We start from the raw sequence: 25,095 nt of genomic DNA, 5'->3' as shown, positions 1-25,095 counted from the left end.
CTGAAGGCAGACAATGCCACAGGTCAGCTCAGGGGCAGAGGACAGGATGAGGTCTCAAATATGGGCTGCATCAGGATCACTGAGCTTCCCGCAGAGATAAACCTGATCACTGGTGCACTCTGAGAGCAGTTATCCACGGACCCCTAACTCTGAAGGGCAGTTCCCCAGGTCCCCAGCCTTAGGTAGGGGTCCCCAGGGGATTGGTGAGCAGATGCATGTGCTGGGAGCCCTGGCCCACCAAATGGATTATCTGCAGAAGGGGATACATCCTGGGGGAGGGGAACCAGACTTTCAGCCCTAGTGATGTGCAAACTTGGGAGTGGGGAAAAGAGACTCCAAAACACAGGTGGGGGCCCTGTGTTGCAAGATATGTCTTGGAAGTGGACAGGATGCCGCTCAGTTCAGAATGTCTGCTCCAGTCATTCAGGCAGCCATGCAGCAAGCCCGAGACAGCTCTCTGCCCCAGTCACAGTCTGGCTCCCCCATCTTCTCGGGGGCGCTAGGTCTCCATGCTCTCTCCCCAGCTTCTCCCTAGCCCCAGGCACCATCTTAAAATTGAGAGTAATCTCTCTGGGCCAGCCCTGCACAGCGGGTTAGTCGGGTGTTCTGTCTGCATGTGCCCACCTGGTCAGTGGACATCTGCGTGGTTTCCTTCCGAGATACCATCTCTACTGAATATTCACCCATTCTCAGCTTGTGAAAATTTCCCCGTCTGCAAGGGCAAGCGTGGACTCAGAGAGCCTCTCCCCTGCCCCCTGCCTGCCCCCATGCCCCTCCCCAACCCCAGAAGCTTAGCCCCAGACTGCTCACTGCACAGAGCAGTGGGGAGCTTTGTGGAGAGCAGGATAGGGAAAGAAGAAAACTCTAGAATGATAGATTTAGAGATGATTCTCAAAGGGCTTCCCACATTTGGAGCAGGGGGAAGGAGAGGGACAAGCTAGGAATTTGGTGGGGGGGAGTGGGAGAAGGATGACGTAACCCCATCCACCTTCCAGCTCCAGACCTACCTCCAGGCGTACCAGACCCCCAGGCCCAACAGTAGGAAGAGGAGGCTCGCCAGCAGCCCCAGGAACCAGAGAAGGTGCTGGAACAGATGCAGGCGATGCAGGGCTGGAACACAGGGGCAGGGCTCAGGGGTGGCTGTGGCTCCAGCCTTCAGGGCTCCCTCCCAGGTGAAACCTCTTCTGTTTCACTTTCTCTCAGCAGCTTCCCCATGCAAAGGTGCTTCAGGCTATCAAAATAGACTAGACAAGTGGATTGCAACAGAAGGGATTCAGGGATGATTTCAGAAGGAAGCCTTAGGGCCTGAGAGCTGGGCCTTTGTGCAGAGTGGCCTGGGGGACAGAGCCCCCCTCACCTCTGGTTCCGAAGTAGGTGGCAGCAGAGGCAGAGCCCAGGGCATTGGAGGCCGAGCACACATACTCCCCCTGGTCACTGGGCTTCAGCTCCTCCATGTCCACTCGCAAGGCATTGGGACTGGCTGAGACGCGGATGTGCGGCTTGGCAGGGGCAGCCTGAGGCTGGCTGGAGGCCACCAGCCGACTGCCCAGGTGGAGGGTCAGGCTGGCTAGGGGCTCACTGTCCACTCGGCAGTCCAGAATGCCCTGGATGCCACCCTCGGGCTCCACAAAAACAGTCATGGTGGGCGTCTTGGGAGGGTCTGTGGGAGGAGAGGGAGTGTGGTAATTGCAGAAACAACCGTAAACTCCTCCCTTCCCTGTACCCCACGCAAGGTGACTGCTGCTCCTCCTGTTAAGAGAGAGAGCTGCAGAGTTCCCATCGTGGCTCAGTGGTTAACGAATCCGACTAGGAACCATGAGGTTGCAGGTTTGATCCCTGGCCTTGCTCAGTGGGTTAAGGATCTGGCATTGCCATGAGCGGTGGCATAGGTCGCAGACACGGCTTGGATCCCGCATTGCTGTGGCTCTGGTGTAGGCCGGCAGCTACAACTCTGATTCCACCCCTAGCCTGGGAACCTCCATATGCTGCGGGAGCGGCCCTAGAAAAGACAAAAAGACAAAAAAGAGAGAGAGAGATAGCTGGGAGTTCCCATTGTGGCGCAGAAGAAAAGAATCCGACTAGCATCCATGAGGATGTGGGTTCCTGGCCTCACTCAGTGGGTTAAGGATCTGGCATTACCGTGAGTTGTGGTGTAGGTCACAGACACAGCTTGGATTCTGCATTGCTATTGGTATAGGCTGGCAGCTGTAGCTCCAATTCAACCCCTAGCTTGGGAACTTCCATATGCTGCACCTGCGGCCCTAAAAAGAAAAAAGAAAAAAAAAAAAATAGGAGAGCGAGCCTGTTTTCTTGCTCCTTAATTCGGTGACTCACTCTGAAGACAGAAGAAGTGACATTGTGTGACTTCAGGGCTAGACCTCAGGAGGCCTTGAAGCTTCTGCTCTTCTTGGAACATAACCATGTGGGAAGCGCAGGCCAGCCTGCTGGACACATGTGGCCCAGTCCACTGCCAGCCATGAGGGTGAAGCCCTCCTAGACCATCTAGCCTCAGTTCAGCCACTGGACAACTGCAGCCACATGAGGGGAGCCCAGTGGAATTTCACAGCTGAGTCCACCCCAAATTTCTGACCCACAGAATTATGAGCAAATAAAAATAGCCATTATTTTAAGCACCAAGTTTTGGGGTGTTTTAAGCACTAAGTTTTGGGGTGGCTTGTTATGCAGCAATAGCTGACTGATATGACATGGGGTCCTGGTGAAGAATATTTACTTTTTTTTTTTTTTTTTGGCTGCATCAGCAGCATATGGAAATTCCCTGGCCAGGAATCAAATCCAAGCTGCTGTTACCACCTACACCACAGATGTGGCAATGCTGCATCTTTAACCCACTGTGCCATAGCAGGAAATCCCCTGGTGAAGAATAAAGTCGGGGACCAAGGTTGATGAGCGCCTCCTGTGTGCCAGGCACTCTGCTGCCTTATCTCCTGTAGTCCCCAAGGAGAGGGGACTAGTGTTTCCCAGTTAAGGAAGCCAGGACAGGAATACACGAGATCAGACATGATTCAGTGAGAATCCTCCGACCGAGGCCTCCATACCTAGGACGTCCTTGCCCTTTGCAGACAGAAAAGGAGGAAGATCTGAGTTGAGCATGTGCGATGGGGGGAGACTGAGGCAGGGGGAGGATGTCACACTCACAGAGCACCCGGAGCAAGACTGGAGCAGAGGTGGCAGCCCCGGCGGGGAGCTCAGCCTGGCAGTGGTACAAGCCAGCCTGGGCGCGGGCCACATGGGTGAAGGTAAGGGTGGGCACAGACTCTGTGTGTAGCTGCCGACCGTTCCGGAACCAAGCAAAGGTGGAGTTGCCCATGTGCCCAGGGCCACTAGGGAAGCGACAGCTCAGGTTCAGCGCTGTGCCTTCGGGCACATCCAGCCCTGGCTCGGCCACCACGTGCACACCTGCAGGACCAAAGGTGGTTGGGGATCGGTAGGCCTGTGGGACCTGGAGCCCCTGGGTAGGAGCCAGGTGTCTAAGAGGCCTCTGTGCATGATGGGAAGACCTGATCTGACTTGGGATCTCGATTCTCAAAGATAGGATGTGTCTCCCTCTTCAGACTAAGAACAGGGCTCTTCCTGGGGACCTCCAGGACAAGGCTGTGCCTCTGTCTCTCATCAATTCAGACTTTTGATGGATGAGGCTGTGTCTGGCCCTCAGATTGGATTCCCCAAGGGTGGGGCTGCACCTCATTCCTCAGACTGGGCTCCCTGAGGGTAGAGCTGCGTCTCTCTTCCCATCCCAGGCTTCCCCAGGGCAGGTCTATGCTCCCACCCCCAGACTGGGCTCTGCGGTGGCAGGGAGGGGGGTTTTGGCTCCCCTGCACCCAAGCTCCTCTTGGGCATTGTCGTACCTCCACCCCACCCCTTGCAGGGAGCTCTCCAAGGGCCAGGCCATTTCCCACCCCCAGGCTGGGCAGTGCCCACCCCCTCTCCATCAGATCAGGCCAGCCAGCTCCCCCTTTGCAAGCCCTGATGCTCACATGGACTCCAACCCCACAGTCCCTGCTCCCCTTCTCCCCCTCCCCCCCGCCCCGGCCTGCTCACCTTCTGGCTGCAGCTGCCCCATGGTGCTGACTGAGCCCAAGGAGTTGCGGGCCATGCAGATGTAGGTGTCCTTGTCACGTGAGGGCACATTCTGCACCCGCAGCTGCAGGGCGTTGCGGGCCACCTGGACATGGCCTGTCCCCACTGCTAAGCCGTGGGCCCCATGGCTGGTGGCCAGCACCTTGCCATCACGGGACAGGGTCATCTCGGCAGGTGGCTCGCTGTCCACAGTGCACTGTACCACGGCCATAGGGCTGGCCCTTGAGTCCCAGAAGGAGGAAAGGACAGCATCCCGAGGGGCATCTGGGGGCAGGACAGGGCAGAGTTGAGGGCCTTGCTTGGAAACACTGTGCTGTCCATTGCCCAGCGCCTGGCACTGGTGAGGCTAAAGCCTCTGGGAAAATGGTCACTTCCTGGGAGTGACAGCTTCTCAGGAGTCCGTGGGCAGAGTGCTCCTAGGGTTCACAGGGCCCAAGGGTCTCTTTCCTCATCACCTATGTCCTTCTTTCCCCAAGTGCCCATTCCAGGTTTACTGCGGTCCTCTGTCCACCTGCACTAGGGCCCAGGAGCACCCTCCATTCCACCCTGGGTGCCCCCAGCCAAAGACCCTTGCTCACAGAGGATGTGCAGTGCTGCGGGCTGGGAGATGCGTGTGCCCTGGGCATCCTGGACCTGGCAGGTATAGGCGCCCGCGTGAGCCCGTGTAGCCGCTGGAAACGAGAGGGAGGCAGCCGACCCCTCCTGCAGCCAACGGCTGTTGTGGTACCAGACATAGAGAGTGGGTGGGCGGGCAGCAGGGTCTTCACAGGTCACTGTGACAGGGGTCCCCTCCGGCACAGTGGCCGATGGAGCCAGTGCCACCTGCACGCCTGTACCAAGAAGACCAGGGTCAGCTGAGCCCAGCCAGACACCACAGCTGATCCCACCCCTGGTGGGCTTGGCTAGGGCCCTGACTCACCCTCTAGCCGCAGCTCCAGGGATGTGTTGGCCTGGCCCAGAGGACTGCGGGCCGAGCAGCTGTAGAGACCCTCATCACTGGGCCGGGGCTCCCACAGCTCCAGGCGCAGGGTGTTGGGGACAGAGGCTGCGGTTGAGGAGGCCAGGAGGCGGCCAGCATGGCTGAGGGTCAGCTGGGCAGCTGGGCGACTGTCCACAGTGCACAGCACCACGGCCAGCTGCCCACCACGGCTCTCCAAGAGATGGGTCAGGCGCAGTCTGCGGGGTGCGTCTATGGGAGGACGAGCAGCGTAGAGGGAGTTCAGAGAGCACAGCCATGAGGAGGCCAGCTTGCAGGTGGCATTCAAGCCAGGAGGGCCTGGGAGTTCCCATCGTGGCTCAGTGGTTAGCAAATCTGACTAGGAACCATGAGGTTGTGGGTTTGATCCCTGGCCTTGCTCAGTGGGTTAAGGATCCGGCATTGCTGTGAGCTGTGGTATAGGTTGCAGATGCGGCTTGGATCCCGCGTGGCTGTGGCTCTGGTGTAGGCTGGCGGCTATAGCTCCGATTCGACCCCTAGCCTGGGAACCTCCATATGCCATGGGAGCGTCCCTAGGAATGGCAAAAAGACAAAAAATAAACAAACAAAACAAAACAAAAACAAACGAGAGGGCCTTGGCTGCCCACCCCATGGGTTAATACTTGCCCAAGCTGGGGCACTGTTCCTCTGCTCCATTGCCCCCAACTCTAATGCTCCTTGTCCAGGGCCTCATCAGCTGACTGGGGACCGAGCTCCTGGGGTGGATGCCTATGGGGCTCTGGCCACGCCCTGACCCCTGTAAGCTGTTGTCATTCCTCCCAGCTCCACCCTGCATCCAACCACACTCACAGAGGACATCCAGGGCGACAGGTCTGGAGAGGCGGAGTGCCTGGCCAGGGATCAATATGCCACAGCGGTAGGAGGCGGCATCTGTGACAGTGACATTGGGCAGGAGGATGGAGTGGGCAGCACCTGGGAGCTGCTGCTGGTCTCGGTACCACGTGTAGGTGAGCTGGGCCAGGTGCGTGGTCCATACAAGGCAGGTCAGGTTCACCAGCTGCCCCTCTTGCACGGTGGCATTGGGCCACACCTGCACTCTCATAGCTGGGGAGAGAAAGCCGTGTGAAGCAAGCCACCCATCTCCACGAGGGTGTGGAGCCCGCTGGCTTCTGGGAGACACAGGTGACCCACCTGGAAGTGGGGCTCAGAGATGGAGCCTGGGAAACGGCTCATCATCAGTCAGGTGCCCCAAGCAGAGTTCTGCAGAGCCCTGGAGTGCCCTGAGTTCTGACCCTGGCAGAGGGCACCCTGCCCTGATGTAGCATCTCCTTGAGTGCCCCCTTCTGATTAGTTTGTGGTTTGGGGTTTTTTTTGTTTGTTCTGCTTTTTAGGGCTGCACCTGCAGCATATGGAAGTTCCCAGGCTAGGGGTTGAATCCAAGCTACAGATGCTGGCCTACACCACAGCCACGGCAATGCGGGATCCGAGCCGCATCTGTGACCTACACCACAGTTCATGGCAATGCCAGATCCTTAACCCACTGAACGAGGCCAGGGATCGAACCCACGTCCTCATGGATGCTAGTCGGGTTTGTTACTGCTGAGCCATGACAAGAGTGCATCCTTCTGATTAGTTTTATCCATGAAAAATTCTGGTTTTAAAAATGGCTCTTCAATGATACCCAGGTCTGGAGACTCCTGCCCTTATGAAAGGTAGGAATGCTGACTGTCCTATGTTCAGCCCTTCTGCCTGTCCCACAGGCTTCCAGAACCCTCTCCAACCTCCTCTTCTCCTAAAGGAGCCACTCATGCACACACTCACCCTGGGCATCGAAGGCGGCGGAGGCCAAGGTCTGACCCAGGGTGTTGGTGGCCTCGCAGGTGTAGACGCCTTCATCCTCCAGCACTGCGTTGTGGATCTCCAGGCGCAGCGTGTTGGGGGCTGTGGCCACCTGTAGGCGGGGAGAGCTGCCTGCAAGCTCCTCCACACCTTGTAGAGTAGAGGCCACGAGGCGGCTCCCATGGAGCAGTCGGAGCTGGGCAGGAGGGTCACTGTTCACACGGCACAGAAGGAGGCCCAGTCGCCCGAGGCCTGAGTCCATCAGGGTGGTGAGTGTGGCCTGGCGAGGTGCGTCTATCCAAGGCAGGGACGGGTCAGGGCCTGGCCAGGGCCTGGCCAGGCGGTCCCTCATCTAGGGTGCCCTCTCAAAGGCAGAGCCCAGGACCAGGGGCTCAGCATCCCCTTCCCCAGCCGTACCCTCATCTCCCAAGACATGGAGGGGGTGACAGTGCTTACAGGTCACGTGGAGGCTGACAGGGGCAGCCAGGTCCGTGGTGGCTGAGCCTGGAGCTTGGGCTTGGCAATGGTAGGCTCCAGCCTGGCTCAGAGTTATGGCTGCAAAACGGAGCGTGGCCGAAGTGGACTCCTGGAGGGGCTGGCCATCCCGATACCAACGATATGAGGTCCCCTCCAGGACCCCTATGGGTACCTGGCAGCTCAGGACCACAGCCTGGCCCTCCTGGAGCTCAGGCGACGGTGACACCCGGACCCAGGCTCCTGCAGAGAGAAACCAAGAGTATGTGAGGGCCCTGTGCCATCCCCTCCCCCAGTCTGGGACCGCATGTGTGTCCACACAAGGCCGGCAAGACCCCATCCCTGGGTCCCGGAGCTACAGCTCCCCCACCAGACTATGGCTGAGGGCTCCACTGCGGCTCCATGGCCCTCCCTGTCCTGCACCTGACTCCCCTGCCCTGGATCCCATCTGGCCCTCGCTGTTCACCACCTTAAGTTGTGGTTTTGCTTTGTCAGTCAATCTACCACCCACAGGGTGAGCCTCCCCAGGGCCCAGCTGGAGTGACCTGTAACCCCAGTGCCAGGCGTAGCACCTGCACATGTTAGCGCTTGTCACATATTGGTTTGATCCCATAAAGCACTGAAGTGGTTAGGGATTTAGGTCATGTCGGGGGCCATTGTCCTGATCATGGGGACGGAGAACGTGGGCAGGGATGTTAGCAGCTGTGTGATCTTGAGTTCTCTCCAGCTCTTTCCGGCTCCACTCTGCACCCAACCTACAACTCATGACAGCCCATGACTGGGCAAAGGGCAGACCCTAATGTCCACTGGGTCTGAGGCAGGAGAGGAGCAGGGTGGGGGGATAAGACGGAGGAATAGCCCAAGCGGTGATCAGGGACCAGCACCAAGTGAGTCCAGAGCTAGCAAGGCCCCCTGCTAGTCATGTAAGCATGAGAAAGCTCCTAAAACTCTGACCTCAGTTGTTTTTTATTTTTTTTAATTTTTAAATTTTTGTCTTTTTAGGGCCAAACCCGCAGCATATGAAAGTTCCCAGGCTAGGGGCCCAATCAGAGCTGCAGCTGCCAGCCTGCAGCTCCCAGCAATGACAGATCTGAGCCACGTCTGCAACCTACACCACAGCTCACAGCAATGCTGGATCCTTAACCCACTGAATGAGGCCAGGAATCAAACCCAAGTCCTCATGGATGCTAGTTGGGTTCATAACCGCTGAGCTACAATGGGAACTCCCCTGACCTCAGTTTTCCCGCCCGTGAATAGGAAAAGATATGCAGGACAAAGGCCCAAGGAAAACATTCAAAAATTGGGATGTGTCATTATGGGAGAAGAAAACATGTTTTTCTTCAGTCTTTGCAGCATTATTGGCTTATTCACTTAAGGAAGGATTCTTTTTTTTGTCTTTTGTCTTTTGTTGTTGTTGTTGCTATTTCTTGGGCTGCTCCCTCGGCATATGGAGGTTCCCAGGCTAGGGGTGGAATCAGAGTTGTAGCGACCGGCCTACACCAGAGCCACAGCAACGCGGGATCCGAGCCGCGTCTGCAACCTACACCACAGCTCACGGCAACGCCGGATCGTTAACCCACTGAGCAAGGCCAGGAACCGAACCCACAACCTCATGGGTCCTAGTCGGATTCGTTAACCACTGCGCCACGACGGGAACTCCAGGATTCTTTTCTTTTCCATGATGGTTTATTACGGGATACTGAATATCGCTCCCTGTGCTCTATGGTAGGACCTTCTGTAAAAATCCTCCCTATGGTGCAGCCACTGTGGACAACAGTATGGAGGTTCCTCAAAAAACTGCAAATAGAAATGCCATATGATCCAGCAATCCCACTCCTGGACATATATCTGGACAAAACTATAATTTAAAAAGATATATGAGGGGAGTGTCTGTCATGGTGCAGTGGTTAACGAACCCGGCTAGTATCCATGAGGATGAGGGTTCGATCCTTGGCCTAGCTCAGTGGGTTAAGGATCTGGTGTTGCTGTAAGCTGGGGTGTAGGTCACAGATGCTGTTCAGATCTGGCATTGCTATGGCTATGGCATAGGCCGGTAGCTGCAGCTCTGATTCGACCTCCATAGCCTGGGAACCTCCATATGCCGCAGGTGCAGCCCTAAAAAGACAAAAAAATAAAAGAATACATGAGGAGTTCCCTTGTGACACAGTGGGTTAAGGATCCAGCATTGTCACTCCAGTGGCTTGGGTCACCACTGTGGTGTGAGTCCGATCCCTGGCCCAGGAACTTCCACATGCATCTGGAATATACATAGATAGATGGATAAATGAGGAATTTAAATTATTCATATGCATATGTATATATGTATTTGCATACATATGTGTATATACTCAATTTGTATGCATATGCTACAACATATACATAAATATGCAGAAAGGCCCCAGGCTGCGTGGGTCCACCACAGCTTCAGAGGACTGACACCTACCTCGGACCTGGAAGGTAAGAGAAGTGTTGGCTGATCCAAGGATGTTGGTGGCCTCACAGCGGTAGCTGCCAGAGTCCCCAAGGCTCAAGTCTCGGACCTCTAGCTGCAAGGAGTTGGCCGAGGCTTTGGCCTGGAGGCGGCCATGAGGGGGGAGCCGGAGTGCCAAGCTGGCGGCCAGGAGGTGTTCCCCACGGAACAGGGCCAACTGGGCAAGAGGGCGACTGTCCACAGTACAGACGAACACAGCCGTGTGGCCCTGGTCCACGTCCAGGAGGGCTGACAACTTTGGAGGATCGGGGGGATCTGCAGGGACAGTGGGACACTCAGGCCACCCCCAGCCCAGCTCACCACCTTTCAGCTGCCACTCCCCATGCCACTCTACACTTGGTATAGACCTGCACCTGCTCTTCCCCAAGCCATGTTCTTGCCTCTCCAAACCCAACCTTGGCCCTGATTCCCCCAGACCACACCCTCCAGCCTCCGAGGGCCCAAATCTGCCCTTGCCCGACACCCACAGAGCACATTCAGGGCCACAGGGGTGGAGAGGCCAGCACCAGCCTCGGTGACGATGCGGCAAGCATAGAGGGCAGCATCAGTTCTGGCCACAGGTAGCAGCGTCACGGTGTCCAGAGGGCCCTGGGCCCATAGCGCCCCATCTCGGAACCAGGAGAAGTTGGCAGGGCCGCTGGCTTCACGGCTCACGTTGCAAGTCAGGTTGGCTTCAATGCCTTCCTGCAGCGTGTGTGACGGTGTGATGACCAGGACAGTGGCTGGAGAGCAGGCAGCACAGGCTTACTGAGACAGGTCTCACCTTGACGGCTTCCCCTGGGGCCCCAGTGGTCCAGCCTCCCTGCCTGGGAAAGGGTGGGAAGGAAACCCTTCGGGGTGCCCACGGGGCAGGGGGAGGACAGCAAATACTATCACTAATGGGAGGTGGTTTCACCCCATGGGCTCTCCTCAGAGGTGGGGGCTGCAGAGGAATAGGGTCCTGAGTCCCGGCCCCTGACCTGGAGCAGCCCGCTCACTGCCCTGACTCACCCTGGGCATCCAAGGTTGCAGAGGCGGAGGCGTTGCCCAGGGCGCTGCTGGCCTCGCACAGGTACACACCCTCGTCCTCCAGCACCGGGTCTCGGATCTCTACACGCAGTAGGTTGGGTGCTTTGGTGACCTTCATGCGGTGGAAACAGCCTCCGCAGGTGCAGCAGCCGCCCCCCCATGACAGAGAAGAGGCCACAACACGGCCCCTGTGGAGCAGCTGCAGCTGGGCTGGGGGGTCGCTGTCCACACGGCACAAGAGGAGGCCTTGGCGTCCGGCCCCAGCTCCTGCAGTATCAGGGTCCAGCTGGGCAGTGAACACGGGCTGGCGTGGGGCGTCTGTCGGGAGAGGAGCATGGGCACTCATCCCATGGCCTCTGCCAAGGTCCCATAGGTCCATGCAAGGCTAGTTAACTTCTAGAACACACTGAGCAAACAGCTGTTCAGGCTGTGCACTGCACAAGGACAACCAGACCAGGGTAGGAGGACCTCAGCCCATGCCTCTTGTGCTAAGCTCTGCCCTAGTGCTGGACTGAGTCTTCCCAGAGGAAGGAATTCCATCTTCCAACCTGGACAGAGGCACCGTGTGGGCCAGCAGCCACCTTGCATAACCTCCGTGTGCTCCTGGGCAGGGCGCCCACAGGGCAATCCCTAGGAGTCCTGCTCTCTGCTCCCACTCCGCACCCCAACATTTCCCCCGAGATCCTCTCTGCTTCTTCTCTCTGATCCCCAAGCCATCTCTGGTGATAATGGATAATGCCTAAAACTTCCTTTTCCTAGAAGCTTCTGGAGATGGTTGGTGAAAAACAGCCATCAGCCAAGGCCCCCATATGATACCTAGAAAACCCCCAAAAGTCACAGGCCTTCCTGATAGTCGCCAGACATCGCTCCTATATGTCAGCAAAGGCTTTCTGACAGCTAAGTGTGTCTAGAGCATTGGTCAGCCCCTCGGGAGCATCCACCCTTGATGGGATGCAGTCCCTGTACAGGAGGCTCTGCCTTCATGTCTGTGCCTGTGAGGCTGCAGCTTATGGGGTGTGGGCATAAATATAGGAGTATGATGTCCCAGGCCCAGCTTAGGAGGACAAAGCTTGGACCTGGTGCCCATGATGGGCTTGAGGCTAGAGGCAGGGCCCTGATGGGACTGGGATGGGGAAATGGGATGCAGAGAGGAAGAGAAAGCCTCTTGTTCTCCAAATTTCAGCTCTGGGAGTTCCCACCATGGCACAGTGGAAATAAATCCGACTAGGAACCACGAGGTTGTGTGTTCAACCCGTGGCCTCACTCAGTGGGTTAAGAATCCGGCGTTGCCATGAGCTGTGGTATAAGTCAAAGACGTGGCTAGGATCTGGTGTGGCTGTGGTGTAGACCGGCGGCAGCATCTCCAATTTACCCCTAGCCTGGGAACCTCCACATGCCTCGGGTGTAGCCCTCAAAAAAAAGCAAAACAAAACAAAACAAAACAAATTTCAGCTCTGGGTGGCCTGGGCTGCCTTCCTTATCAAGACTCCCAGACAGGGCAGAGTCAGGAGGGCCTGGAGGAGGTGGGAGCTGACCCTCCCCCTAGCAGGCACGGCTGGCAGGCCGGCTACTCACAGAGCACGGTGAGAACAGCAGGTGAGGAGGGCCCACTGGCGCTGTGGCTGCTCTGGGCCCGGCAGTGGTATGAGCCGGCATCTGTGCTGGAGGCTGCTGGGAGCAGGAGGCTGCTGCTGGGCCCCTCGAGAAGCAGGGCCCCGTTCCGGTACCAGGAAAAACGGGTGTCAGGCATCAGGCTCAGGCTGCTCCTGCAGCTCAGTGTCACCGCCTGCCCTTCCACCACCTCTGCTGCTGGGCTGATGAGGAGGCGGGCTGCTGGCAGGAGAGGGAGAGAGGGAGGCTCAGCTCCCCCACACATCCGCGGTTCCATGCCCCCCACTGCAGGAAGCCCGCCAGGGTTCCCCTCTCCCCATACAATTGTAGGGAGGTCTGAGCTTCATTACATCAGCTCTGCGAATCTCTCAATGATCAGGAGAGTTTGGCTTTGAATGCCCATTTGGATCTAATTGGTCGTAGCTGGCTGCAGCATGATTGAGAAGGATTCTGAGCCCAATCCCAGGCTTATGTTAAAAACCTGGCTTGATTGATTAGCTCTGCCTGTCTCAGAAGGAGGGAAGAGCAGCATATGCACCAAGAACTAGAAGACCCCAGCACAGAGTCTGCCCCCAAATGTTCAATAATTTAAAGACAAATAAATGCATATCGAGGAACCCTCCAAGTTCAGAGTCAGAATGGGTAAAAAAGGAATAATGCAATCGACCATGTTCCCCTTTTTGCCTTGACTTCTAGGAACCTCTGAGCCTGGGATGACGGTACAGCTCAGATTTTTGATATTCCTTTTTTCTAGACAGCTAGTTCAGGCCCTTGGTTGAGGTCTCTGGACTCCCAGGAGGAGGGGGCAGAACAAACCTGAGGCTCCCTCCACTAGCCCTGCTGTGGCCGTCTTACCATTGGCATGGAAGTCCAGGGTGGAGGACGCATTCCCAAGAGAACTGCTGGCTGAGCACATGTATTCCCCACTGTCTGTTGGCCCCAGGTCTTGAATCTCCAGGCGCAGGGAGTTGGGGGCAGAGGCGACACTGAAGCGTGGGCTGTGGTCACCCTCCCCGGAGGTAGAGGCCAAGATGAGGCCCCCGTGTGACAACACCAGAGTAGCTGGGGGCTCGCTGACCACAGAGCATTGGAGGATGCCCACCAGCCCCGCCTGTGTCTCCAGGAAGGCAGTTAGGTCCGGGGTGAGGGGTGGGTCTGCGTGGGGATGAAGGAAGGCCTGTCACTCTCAACAGGGGCACTCCTGGATCTCCCTTTATAGCCTATGACCCCTGCACCCATTTTTGTCCCATAATGCCCTGGGAAAGGGGGCACCCCAATGGCTCCTGAGTGCCTGTCCCTGAACTGGGTAAATTGCCCTGCCATCCTACTCAATCCTTGTGGCAACCCTGAGAATGGGGCTCCAGGGACCCATTTTAAAGACGGGAAAACTAGAGTTCCTGTCGTGGCTCAGCAGAAACGAATCTGACTAGTACCCATGAGGACACAGGTTCAGTTCCTGGCCTTGCTCAGTGGGTTAAGGATCTGGTGTTGCTGTGAGCTGTGGTGTAGGCTGCAGATCCAACTCGGATCTGGCATTGCTGTGGCTGTGGCATAGGCCAGTGGCTATAGCTCTAATTCGACCCCTAGCCTGGGAACCTCCATATGCCGCAGGTGCGGCCCTAAAAACATAAAATGAAATAAAAATAAAGACGGGAAATCTAACAAAGAAACCAGCCAGCGGCCAGCACTGCAGCAAATGATCAAAGTGAATGCTCCCAGCAATGGGACAAACAGACCCCACGTGCCTCCTGTTGTGATGCAGGGGGAGACAGACACAGCATCACAGCCACGATGTCCCTGCTCACGTGCATAGCCTCAGTCTGCCCCACTCAGATCAACGCACACTGAGGACAGCACAGAGCAACAGGCCTGTGATCTTTGGGATTCAATGTCAAGGAAAACAAGGAGAGACTTAGGAGCTGTCCCAGACTGAGGGAGGATAAAGACACTCGACAACTGAATGCAAGGCAGGATCCCAGACCAAATCCTGGAGCAGAAAAATAATTGCCATAAAGGACATTGTTGGGCCACCTGGTAAAATTTAAATGTGGGTTGTGGATTGGATAAGAGTCTTATATCAATGGTATCAATGTTAAGTTTCCTGACTATAGTTATTGTACTGCAGTTATGCACAAGAATGACCTTAGGAAATACATGCTGAGAAATTAAGGAGTAAAGAGGCATTATGCCTGCACGTTCAGGAGGATTGATAGATAGATAGATAGGTAGATAAATAGATAGATTGATAATAGATAGCATGTGTGTGTGTGTATACATATAGAGTGCATGTGTGTATATGCATGTGGCTAGAGAGAGTATAAATGTCTATGTGTTTATGTGGAGAAAATGTATGCCTGTATGCACACTTTCATGTGTATATGTACATATGCACATACATGCATGTGTGTGCATGTGTGAGCACCTATACACACACATACATAATACACAGAGAGAGAAAAGCAAAGGTATCAAAATGTTAACAAATGGAGAATCTAGGGAAGACAAAAGACAAAATAAATAGCAGTTCCTGTCGTGGCTCAGTGGTGAACGAAACCAACTAGGAACCATGAGGTTGCGGGTTTGATCCCTGGCCTCACTCAGTGGGTTAAGGATCCGGCGTTGCCATGAGCTGTGGTGTAGGTCACAGATGTAGCTAGGATCCTGCATTGCTGTGGCTGTGGCGTAGGCGGGTGGCTACAGTGCCAGTTAGACCCCTAGCCTGGGAACCTCCATATGCCCTAGAAAAGACAAAACAAACAAAGACAAAATAAATTTTAAAAAATAGTAATAAAAATAGGATGAAACTGAGGCCCAGGAAGGTCAAGGCCTCTCCAAGATGTGAGCTCAAGGGCACCTGGGCCCAGGACCCCAAACGTCCTGCAGGGCCTCCTACTTTTTGGCTCAGTTCCCAGGTCCAGACTCCCCACCGGTCCCTCCACCCTCACTTACGGCTGACCACCACGCTGACAGGGGGAGAGCGCTCTCTGCCCCGGGCGTTCTGCACCTCGCAGAAGTAGAAGCCCGAATCCGCCCTGGTGACTGAGTGCAGCCGGAGGGTGCGGCTGTGAGAGCCCTCCAGCAGGGCGTGGTTCTTGTACCAGCTGTAGCGCAGCTCGCTGGGCGCTTCCTTAGGTGTATTGCAGGCCAGCGTCACCGTCTGGTTCTCCAGGATGGAGCCCACAGGGCTTACCTGGACCTCAGCCACTGTGGGGACAGCATAGGACACGCTGGGGGATACCCAGAGGACTTCCAGGCCCAACCCCTCATGGTTGCAGCCAATCAGCCTTAAGCTCTGCACAGTCTACGCCCCGCCCCTTCTGCGGAGGCGCCTCTCGGATTGGCTCCGCATCTCTTGGCCCTGTTCACTGGGATCCTCCATACATCCCAGGCGATCACCTGTCTGAGGCCGGGTTGGGACTCCCCACCCGCATCCCCAGAGGTGCCTTGGCCTGGTTTCCTTAACCCCAACGCTGCCCTCTGATCAAGACCCAGGCTCCTTCAGGACTCACTGAAGACGTGGAGGCTGACCGGGGGTGAGACTGAAGAGCCCACGGCATTCCCGGCTTGGCAGGTGTAGACGCCAGCATCAGCCCAGGCTGCCCGGCGCAACTGAAGTACACGTTTCTGGTCTTTGAGCTTCGTCCCATCCTTGACCCACTGCACGGAACTGACCTGAGGGTTGCTGCTATTCACCTGGCAGCTGAGGGTGACCAGATCACCTGGAAGGACGTTCCGTCCGGAGTGGCTGAAAAGGATCTCCACACCCTTGGGGGCATCTGCAAGGCATGATGGGGGGATGCTGAGCAAGGGCCCAGGGAGGGCAGGGGGCATGTCCCTCTCCTCTTTCAACCCTCTGCCCTAGAAAGCCCATCCAGATAAATCTTTTTTTTTGCCGGATCGGGGTCTTTTAGGGCCGCACACGCAGCGAATGGAAGTTCCCAGGCTAAGGTCCAATCAGAGCTACAGCAGCCGGCCTATGCCACAGCCACAGCAACACCAGATCCAAGCCGCATCTGCGACCTATACCGCAGCTCGCGGGAGCACCAGATCCTTAACCCACTGAGCAGGGCCAGGGATTGAATTCTTGTCCTCATGGGTACTAGTGGGGTCCGTTACTGCTGCGCCACCAGGGGAATTCCACCCAGATAAATCTTAAGTCCCACTAGTTCCCCTGTCCAGGGCAGGCCCTGCTCCCCACCTTGTGAGGAATACTGACCCCTTCCTTCTCCACCGAGAGCCTGATATTGCAAAGGGTTGGCCTACAGCCAGCCTGCACTACCGTCCTTGGTTTTCTGCCTCATGATGCCTCCCATAGCCCTCCCTTCTATTTAAGGGTCATGGGCACCGCACTGCTTTTTCGCCTGGCTTGTGGTAGCGGTTGACAAGGAACCGCCACCTAATGCAGGGGGCCAAAAGCAGTGTCAAAGTAGCTCTAAGAATGGTTAACTCCTTTGCTGGGAGGGTGTCCACAATACGAAGAAATGACCTGTCTTTAAATCTTGTTCCAAAGCCTCTCTCTATGTAACTATGCTAATAAAAGATCATGTTTTCAAGTGCTTAATCTATATAAATATGAAAATGATAGAAGCTAATATTTTTGGCTGCCCCCATGACATGCAGAAGTTCCTGGGCCAGGGATCGAACCCATGTCACAGCAGTGACAACACTAGGTCCTTAACCCACTGTACCACCAGGGAAGTCCAAGAAGTTGGTATTTTTGAGTGCTTAATAGGTACCAAGCACTCTTAATTTTCATAACAATCCTGTGAGATGGAAACATATGTACTGTTACTGCCAGTATACAGATATGAAAACAGAGGCTCCAAGAGGCAAGGAACTTGCCTGAAGTTTGCTCATCTAGTGGATGGCAGAGCCAGCAGCCTGACGTCTGTGTATAGTGGTGGTTCTAGAACAGGCTGCCCTCTTTTACTGTGATGGGAAGATGCATAATCAAGTGAAAACTCCGGCTTTCTCCCATTGCCTCCTTGCCACGTCCAGATGTTACCCCGGTCATGTGTGCAAGTGGCCTGAGGCAGGAAAGGGGTGATCCCCTTCCTCCCTGGCCTCCTCCAGAGCTGGGCTAAATCCCAGGGCCCCTGTTGCCAGACTCCAAATTCTCTGGTTTTTCTGTCTCCCGTTCTCAGCCCAGCCTGGCTGCAGGTTCAGGAGATGAAAGGGAGACTTTCACCGTGGTGCTTAGGGCTTAACACTCTCCACCTGCCCCACCAAAGTGGGAAGGGCATGTCCCCCCATCCCTGTGCACTCACACTGCACTTGGAGGTGAATCTCCTTCTGCATCCTGCGTTCGGCTGCTGAGACCTGGCAGCTCAGGATCCGGCCATGGTCCTGCCAGGACAGGGCCATGTGCAGGGTCTCCATGTGGCTGGTGCCCGAGGGCTCAAGCTTCTGGAGGTGGGAGGTGACGGAGCGGGTGGGATCCTGGCCTTGCCACTGTAGGTTGACCGGCTCCGTCGGGCACACATAGGGAGTGGAGCAGTTGAAGTCCACCTCCATGCCCTCATGCAGCTTGGCTGGCAAGGCAATGGTGGGCACGCTGGGCACCTCTAAGGATGAGAGAGGAGGCTGGGGACTCCCGTTCACCACACCTGAGCCCTCCTGCCTTGGAAACCCCGGCTCCAGGCTGGAGCTTCAAGGAGAAGGAGAATGCAAGTAGTTCACAGGGGCGAATGCCAGGGGGCACAGGGCTAGGACTGGAACTGCGGCCAAGATTGGGGCTGGGGTTGGCTTTCAGACCAGGATGGGAACTGTGAGCCAGTGGGGCCAGGGGTGGCCTGGGAGCCCAGGCAGTGGCTGGGCCACCCTGCTCCTCACCTGTCACGGTGACAACTGTGCCTTTGACATCTGACCAGCGGTTGCCCTCGCTGATCTCAAAGCGGAAGTTATAGGAGCCCGAGTCCTGGGGCTGCAGGTCCTTCAGCAGCAGGCTGCACGTCCTCTGCTCAACCTGCCCCAACAGCAGGGCCCGGCCTTGGAAGTGGTTCTCCACCACCTTTGGGTTCCTGGAGTGGCTCACTACCAGGCGCTTGCCTGAGTAGTCATAGTACCAGATGGCTGTGATGCCATGGGGCACCTCCACGTTGGCCGGGAAGCCGAAGGTGCAGGGGATGATGAGGCAGGAGCCCTTGATGCCCTGCACGGTCTCGGGGCTGGAAACCGTCCACGAGGCCAGGCCTGAGGGAGGGACAGGACAGGGTGGAGTGTGATGCAGGCCAGGGTCACCTCCTGATCTGTCACATAGGAGGTGCTCCAGATGGGCCCCCGAACCCTGCCGTGTCCTCAGCAATGCAGCCCCACGGGGCACCCCAGGGAGGGTCATGGCTCCCTGTCACTGCTTCCCCATGCCCTTCTTCAACCTCAGCAGCTAAACCTGTGACCAGATACAGTCCAGTGTGCCCAGGCCAGCCAAGGGCTGGCCTTGCTGAGCCAGGCCCTGTGAGAAGAAAAAAGCCAGAACAACTTACCTGCTAGAGCAGATGAAGCCAGGAGGAGGAGCAGGAGCAGGAAGTCCATAGCAGGTTCTGGCGCTGCTTCTGGAGCCTAAGAGGGTGGCACACAGTGGGCTGGCAGGGCACACGGGAGCCTCCTGGGGAACCTCAGGGTACCTGGGTCTCAGAGCCTGCTGGGAACCCAGTCCTGTTTCCCCACGTGCTACGCTGGCCAACCCAGTGAGAGGGCAGGGCAGCTGCCAGCAGGGAGCCAGGAGCCCACTTCCCCAGCTCAGGCTGTGCCTAGGAATGCCTTCACTTGATGGCATGCCCCAGAAAGTCCTCTGTCACTTGGCCACACCCTAAGTTCTGCTTTCCCAGCCCCTCAAGGATAAATAGCTGTTTCTCTTTCCCCACTTCCCTGCCCTGTCTCTGCACCCAAGTTAACAGAAATGGGAGCCCAGAGAGGCCCAGCGACTTACTCCAAGGCATCCAGCACACATGATGCTTTCTTGTTTGAGACTTGCTCCCTATCAGCAGCCTTACCAGCTATAGAGCTGAGCACATACCAAAGTGCTGCCTTTGAGTCCCTCCCCTGCTTGAAAACCTTCTGTGGCTCCCCATTTCCCATGAGATGGGGTTCCCAGTGCATCCCTGAAAGGTCCCCCTTTCCTACTCTGAGCTCTGCCCCATTCCCTGCTCCCCCTGGGTTCGCCCTAGGACCAGTCTCACTCTGGGGCCAGTCCTGTCTGCCCATGGGCTCTCCAGCTGGCCAGGTCTGGCATCACCAAAAATGATCTTTTCTTGCTGAAATCTCATTCAGTCTTCAAGGTGGCTTCCAGGTGAAACGTCCCTTTTGGGGTCTCTAGTCAATCCAGAACCATCTCTGTGGTTGCCTTGTCCCTGGTGAGCACCCACTTCTCAAGACCTGGAACTGAGGACATTGTCCTGCAGCAGGGCAGAGCACCCCCAGGCCTTTCAGTGGCAGGCAAGAGAGGGGTGTGGTTCTTGGGGATTTAAAGTTGATGACGGGGCAAGTCTAGGTGTGGCAGGGAGCACAAGGACCCTGCCCAACACATATCCCACAAACATGAGTTGAAAGCCTACTGTATACTATGCACAAGAGGGCAGGCCCTCCACCATGGAGTGCCCCTGATGGGGATGGGGACACAGATGTGAATCCAAAGGGGAGAGAGATGCCAGAAACACAAATAACAGAAACTATAAAACTCTTAGAAGAAAATGGGTGAAAATCTTCATGACCTAACTTCAGGCAATGATTTCTTAAGTATGACACTAAGAACACAAGCAACAAAAGAAAAAACAGATAAACTGAACTGAATCAAAATGAAAATCTTTTTGCATCAAAGGACACTATCAGGGAGCTCCTGTCGTGGCTCAGTGGTTAACGAATCCGAATAGGAACCATGAGGTTGCGGGTTTGATCCCTGGCCTCACTCAGTGGGTTGAGGATCTGGCGTTGCCATGAGCTGTGGTGTAGGTCGAAGATGTGGCTCGGATCCCACATGGCTGTGGCTCTGGCGTAGGCCGGTGGCTACAGCTCTGATTAGACCCCTAGCCTGGGAACCTTCATATGCCACAGGAGTGGCCCTAGAAAAGGCAAAAAGACAAAAAAAAAAAAAAAAAAAAAAAAAAGACAATATCAGGAGAGTGAAAAGCCAACCCACAGAATGGGCAAAAATACGTGCACATCATACATCTGATAAAGGGAGTTTCCATTGTGGCTCAGTGGAAACAAACCCAATTGGTATCCATGAGAATGCAGGTTCAATCCCTGGCCTCACTCGGTGGGTTAAGGATCTGGCATTGCCATGAGCTGTGGTGCAGGTCACAGATATGGTTCAGATCTGGTGGTGCTGTGGCTGTAGCATAGGCCGGCATCTGTAGCTCTGATTCAACCACTAGCCTGGGAACTTCCATATGCTGCACCTGCAGCCCTAAAAAAAAAAAAAAAAAAAAAAAATCCAAATATCTGATAAAGGATTACCATTTGGAATATGTAAAGAACTGCTACAATTCAACAACTAAAAAACCCAAACAACCCAAATTCAAAAAATAGGCTACAGATTTGTATAGACATTTCTCCAAGATGACGTACAAATGGCGGATAAACCCATGAAAAGATGCTCAACATCATTAGTCACCAGCAAATCAAAACCACAATAAGCTACCACTTCATACCCATTAGAATGACTGTAAAAAACAAACAAACAAAACCAGAAAATAACACATGTCAGCGAGGCTGTGGAAAAATGGAAGATTCGTGTACTGTTGGTGGGAATGTAAAATGATGCAGCTCCTGTGGAACCATTTAGTGTTTCCGAGTGTCCATCCACAGACGAATGGATTTTTTTAAATGTGGTATGTCCATGCAATAGAATATTATTCAGCCATAAGAAGGAATAAATTCTGGACTTCCTTTCGTGGCTCAGTGGTTAACAAACCTGACTAGGATCCATGAGGATGTGGGTTTGATCCCTGGCCTCGCTCATTGGGTTAAGGATCTGGTGTTGCCAGCCGAGAGCTGTGTAGGTCACAGATGCAGCTTGGATCCCTAGTTGCTGTGGCTGCGGTGTAGGCTGGCAGCTGTAGCTCCCATTTGACCCCTAGCCTGGGAACCTCCATACACCACGAGTGCGGCCCTAAAAAGCAAAAGCAAACAAACAAAAGAACAAAAAGAAAGAAATTCTGACACATGTACAACATTGTCATGATCCTAAGTAATGAAAACATTGTACTAAGTAAAATAAGCCAGGCACAAAAGAGTAAATGTTTTATGAGTCCATGTACATGAGATGCCTCGAATAGGCAAATTCATAGAAAGAGAAAGTAGAATAGAGGTTACCAGGGGCTGAAGAGAGGAGGGACTAGGAAGTTAGTGTTTAATAGGTATAGAGTCTCTATTTTGGATGATGAAAAAGTTCTGGGAATAAACGGTAATGATGGTTACACCATATCGTGACTGTATTTAATGCCACTGAATTGCACACTTAAAAGTGGTGAAAACAAGAAAAGTTATCTTGTGTATATTTTACCACATACATGTACAAAACACATGTTGCCAACTTTGCAATCCTCCCTGCTCCTAAGTGCTGACTCTGCAGTGAAAGGAGGGGCCTGGGGAGGCTGGACGTGGGGACAGGAAACACATGACATCTCTCAGCTCCCAGCCTGGGGGCGGGGGCGGATTCTGGTGGCTACCAGGGTTCACACCTGGGGAGAGGCTGAACAGACACCCAGGTCGGGATGGGGCCTGAATCGCCTGCAGGGATGATGATGCCCTACTCAGCCAAGTACAAGGGGAGGAGGGAGCAGAGCAAAGGCGGAGCTGTGGGAAAGCCAGGCAGAGCCTTGTTCTCAGGGAATCTGGGCCCCTGGCTGGGCTACTCCTGCAGACAGATCTGGTCATTTGCTGAGGCCCGGTGGCTTGTCCTCTGTTGGTTTTGGGGGAGTTTTTTTTTTTGATTGGTTGTTTGGTTTGGGTTTTTTTGTTTGTTTTCGTTTTTTGCTACATCTGTGACCTATAGAAGTTCCTGGGCTGGGGACTGAATCTGAGCCGCAGCTGCAACCTATACCATAGCTGTGGCAATGCTGGATACTTAACCCGCTGCCCACAGTGGGAACTCCTCATCCTCAGTTCTTGGAGCAGTTCTAGTCCTGCTCGTCTCCCAGGAAGAGGTATCCAGACCCTCCACACCTGGTCCTTGGCCACAGGAGAGGATCATGCTGGCCAGGCTGGGCACCATGACCCGGATGCTGTGGCCTGATGCTAGACTGAGTGGCAGCCTGCTGGACACGTTTGGAGGCTGGTGTGACCCCGGGGCCCAGAGCTACACTGGGCATCAGGATCAGCTCCCTCTATAGCTGAGACATCACCAGTGCCCATGTCCCCAACTCACCCACTGTTCCCATTCAGGGCCCTGGAAAGGCCAGTGCTGAACCTACAGGAGGAATGGTGGGAGTTTTGACACACTGACCCCAGAAAGGAGCAGGGATTTTCGAGAGGACTCTTTCTAGAACCGCCCCAAATTCCATTACATGGGTGTCACCTATACTTAGCCCAGCCCCAGTACCCAGGGGGTTGTCCCACCAGAGTCCAGCTTATTGGCTCAGCCTGTTCCACCCCAAAGACCAGCCTCAACCCAGAGAACTTTCCTGGAAAAAAGAGAAGGCAAGGAGTTCCTGTCATGGCGCAGTGGTTAGTGTAGGTTGCAGCCGCAGCTCAGATCCCGCGTTGCTGTGGCTCTGGTGTAGACTGGTGGCTACAGCTCCGATTAGACCCCTAGCCTGGGAACCTCCATATGCCAAGGGAGTGCCCCCAAGAAATGGCAAAAAGATAAATAAAAAAAAAAAAAGGAGAGAGAGAGAGAAGGCAAGAAGATCGACAGGAAGGGAGCCCCTTGTCCCTGCTTAAAGACTGGTCTTGAAGGCTAGGTGCCCCTAGAGCTTGGGTGAGCTGGGTCCTGGTGGGCACCCAGCACCCCCGGCAGTGGAGGGATGATTTTAGTCCTGGGGAAGGGGTGGCAGTACTGGGCACAGGGAGCATGGCAGCCCTTATGCAAGGACCACTGAGAAGGCACCTGGTCCTTGGCCGCAGGAGAGGATCATGCTGGCCAGGCTGGGCACCACGACCCGGATGCTGTGGCCTGATGCTAGACTGAGTGGCAGCCTGCTGGACACGTTTGGAGGCTGGTGTGACCCCGGGGCCCAGAGCTACACTGGGCATCAGGATCGGCTCCCTCTATAGCTGAGACATCACACCTCAAGTCTTGGGTGCTCTGAAGACAGTTTAAAATCCCATTCTTGGAACCAGTATATACTGCCTCAGGGTGGGGTTGGGGTGGCCTGGCACATGGCTGGCACATATGTTTGCTGCCTCGGTGAGAGCGAGTGAGCGGGTAAAGTGTACGTGAGACCAAGTGTCCCAGGCTGTCTGGGAGGGCAGGCTGGGGCCGAGAGTCCCTGACCTCTGATCCTACAGGCCAAGGCAGGCCTGGAAAAGGAAGGACAAGGGCAGTTTCACTGCAAGCAGCTGTGCCCGGGTGCAGGGTTCAGTTTCTATTTCCTCGTACCCAGGCTTCTCCCTAACTTCCCTATTCAGGTTGGAGAAGGAGGGAAATAGGGGGTGCTCTGCTCCACAGATCAGAAGCCAAGTTCAGATGGACAATTCCAGGAGTACATTAGCTTCATAAAAGTGGAAAGCCCCAAACATAGGCCGCTCATTTAATTGGGAAAGCCAAGTAATCCATAAATGAGGTCTGTTGGCTTTGAAATGGGCAGTGGAAATTTCACATCTCATTCTTTTTTGTTATGGCTGCACCCATGGCATGTGGAAGGGCCCTGGGCCAGGGATTGAATCTGAGCTACAGCTGTGACCTGTGACCTACGCCACAGCTGTGGCAACGCCCGATCCTTTAACCCACTGCGCCGGGCCAGGCATGCAACCTGCCTCCGCAGCGACCCGAGCTGCTACAGTCGGATTCTTAACCCACTATGCCACGGCGGGAACTCCCGTATCTCATTATTTAATCTGGCTGTAAAAGCTCTTAGCCTGAGCGCCCCTTCCCCCAAGCTCTGCTGGATGGTGCAGGACCTTTGCTGAGATGAGTGAAGGGGTGACCAATGAAGTGAAATGACGGGAAGGTGAGAGTTGGGCTGCAGTTGGGTTGGGATGGCAGTGATGGCTAGGCTGTGATTTGGAGTGGAGTTAGAGTTCAGTGAAGGTTGAGAGTGATGGCGTTGGGTGAGGGTGCAGGTCAGGACCAGGGCTGGATGCAGAGGGTGAATACTAATCAGCTGGGGGGGGGGGTGATGCAACCGAGGGTGAGGCAGGGTTGGGGTGAGTACCAGGGCTGGGGGGGGCAGGAGTCGGGGTGATGGTTAGGATGAGGATTGGGATGTGAGTTGGGGAAAATTTGGGATCATGCAGGGATCTGAGTGAGGAGCGAAGCCTGGATTGCTGTCTTGCTCTTGGACACCCAGAGGTCCCCCAGCAACTCTCAGCCCAGTCCTGATCCTAAGCTTCTGCATGCCCTCCAGGTCCAGGGATGGGAGTACCTGCTGCACAGGGGAAGTGGCGGCAGACTGGCGAACCGCTGGCGAGAAGGACGGGGAGGAGGGTCAGGAGCTCGCGGCGCCTCCGGCTCTTCAGGAGAAGAGACCCAGCCTCC

The 25,095-nt window shown here is 55.3% G+C and overlaps 1 protein-coding gene across 4 annotated transcripts in view; it reads right to left on the bottom strand.

The window, feature by feature from the left end:
• The window catches only part of SIGLEC1 (sialic acid binding Ig like lectin 1), a 26,621-nt gene extending 1,526 nt beyond the window's left edge, over positions 1-25,095 (bottom strand). Inside the window, exons 1-21 of one of the 4 annotated variants that reach the window (XM_021077303.2) lie at positions 24,983-25,095; positions 18,941-19,016; positions 18,291-18,650; positions 17,726-18,022; positions 15,968-16,234; positions 15,408-15,662; positions 13,314-13,613; positions 12,423-12,680; positions 10,830-11,165; positions 10,307-10,561; positions 9,792-10,094; positions 7,331-7,591; positions 6,857-7,168; positions 5,885-6,139; positions 5,018-5,287; positions 4,677-4,928; positions 4,060-4,362; positions 3,157-3,417; positions 1,358-1,660; positions 1,008-1,110; positions 625-712 (exon numbers count right to left, since the gene is read on the bottom strand). In XM_021077303.2, coding sequence (XP_020932962.2) covers positions 625-712; positions 1,008-1,110; positions 1,358-1,660; positions 3,157-3,417; positions 4,060-4,362; positions 4,677-4,928; positions 5,018-5,287; positions 5,885-6,139; positions 6,857-7,168; positions 7,331-7,591; positions 9,792-10,094; positions 10,307-10,561; positions 10,830-11,165; positions 12,423-12,680; positions 13,314-13,613; positions 15,408-15,662; positions 15,968-16,234; positions 17,726-18,022; positions 18,291-18,650; positions 18,941-18,989 — 5,088 coding nt within the window. In that variant the 5' untranslated portion in view covers positions 18,990-19,016; positions 24,983-25,095. 4 annotated transcript variants of the gene reach the window in all.

This window comes from Sus scrofa, chromosome 17 (assembly GCF_054392235.1).
Source record: "Sus scrofa isolate SSC_HxYL_T2T_F1_AM1 chromosome 17, Sscrofa_HxYL_maternal_Yorkshire_Landrace_v2.0, whole genome shotgun sequence".
In the NCBI taxonomy this organism is placed as follows: domain Eukaryota; kingdom Metazoa; phylum Chordata; class Mammalia; order Artiodactyla; family Suidae; genus Sus; species Sus scrofa.
Note: the sequence above shows the minus strand (reverse complement) of the source record. Positions and strands in the feature narration are given on the sequence as shown.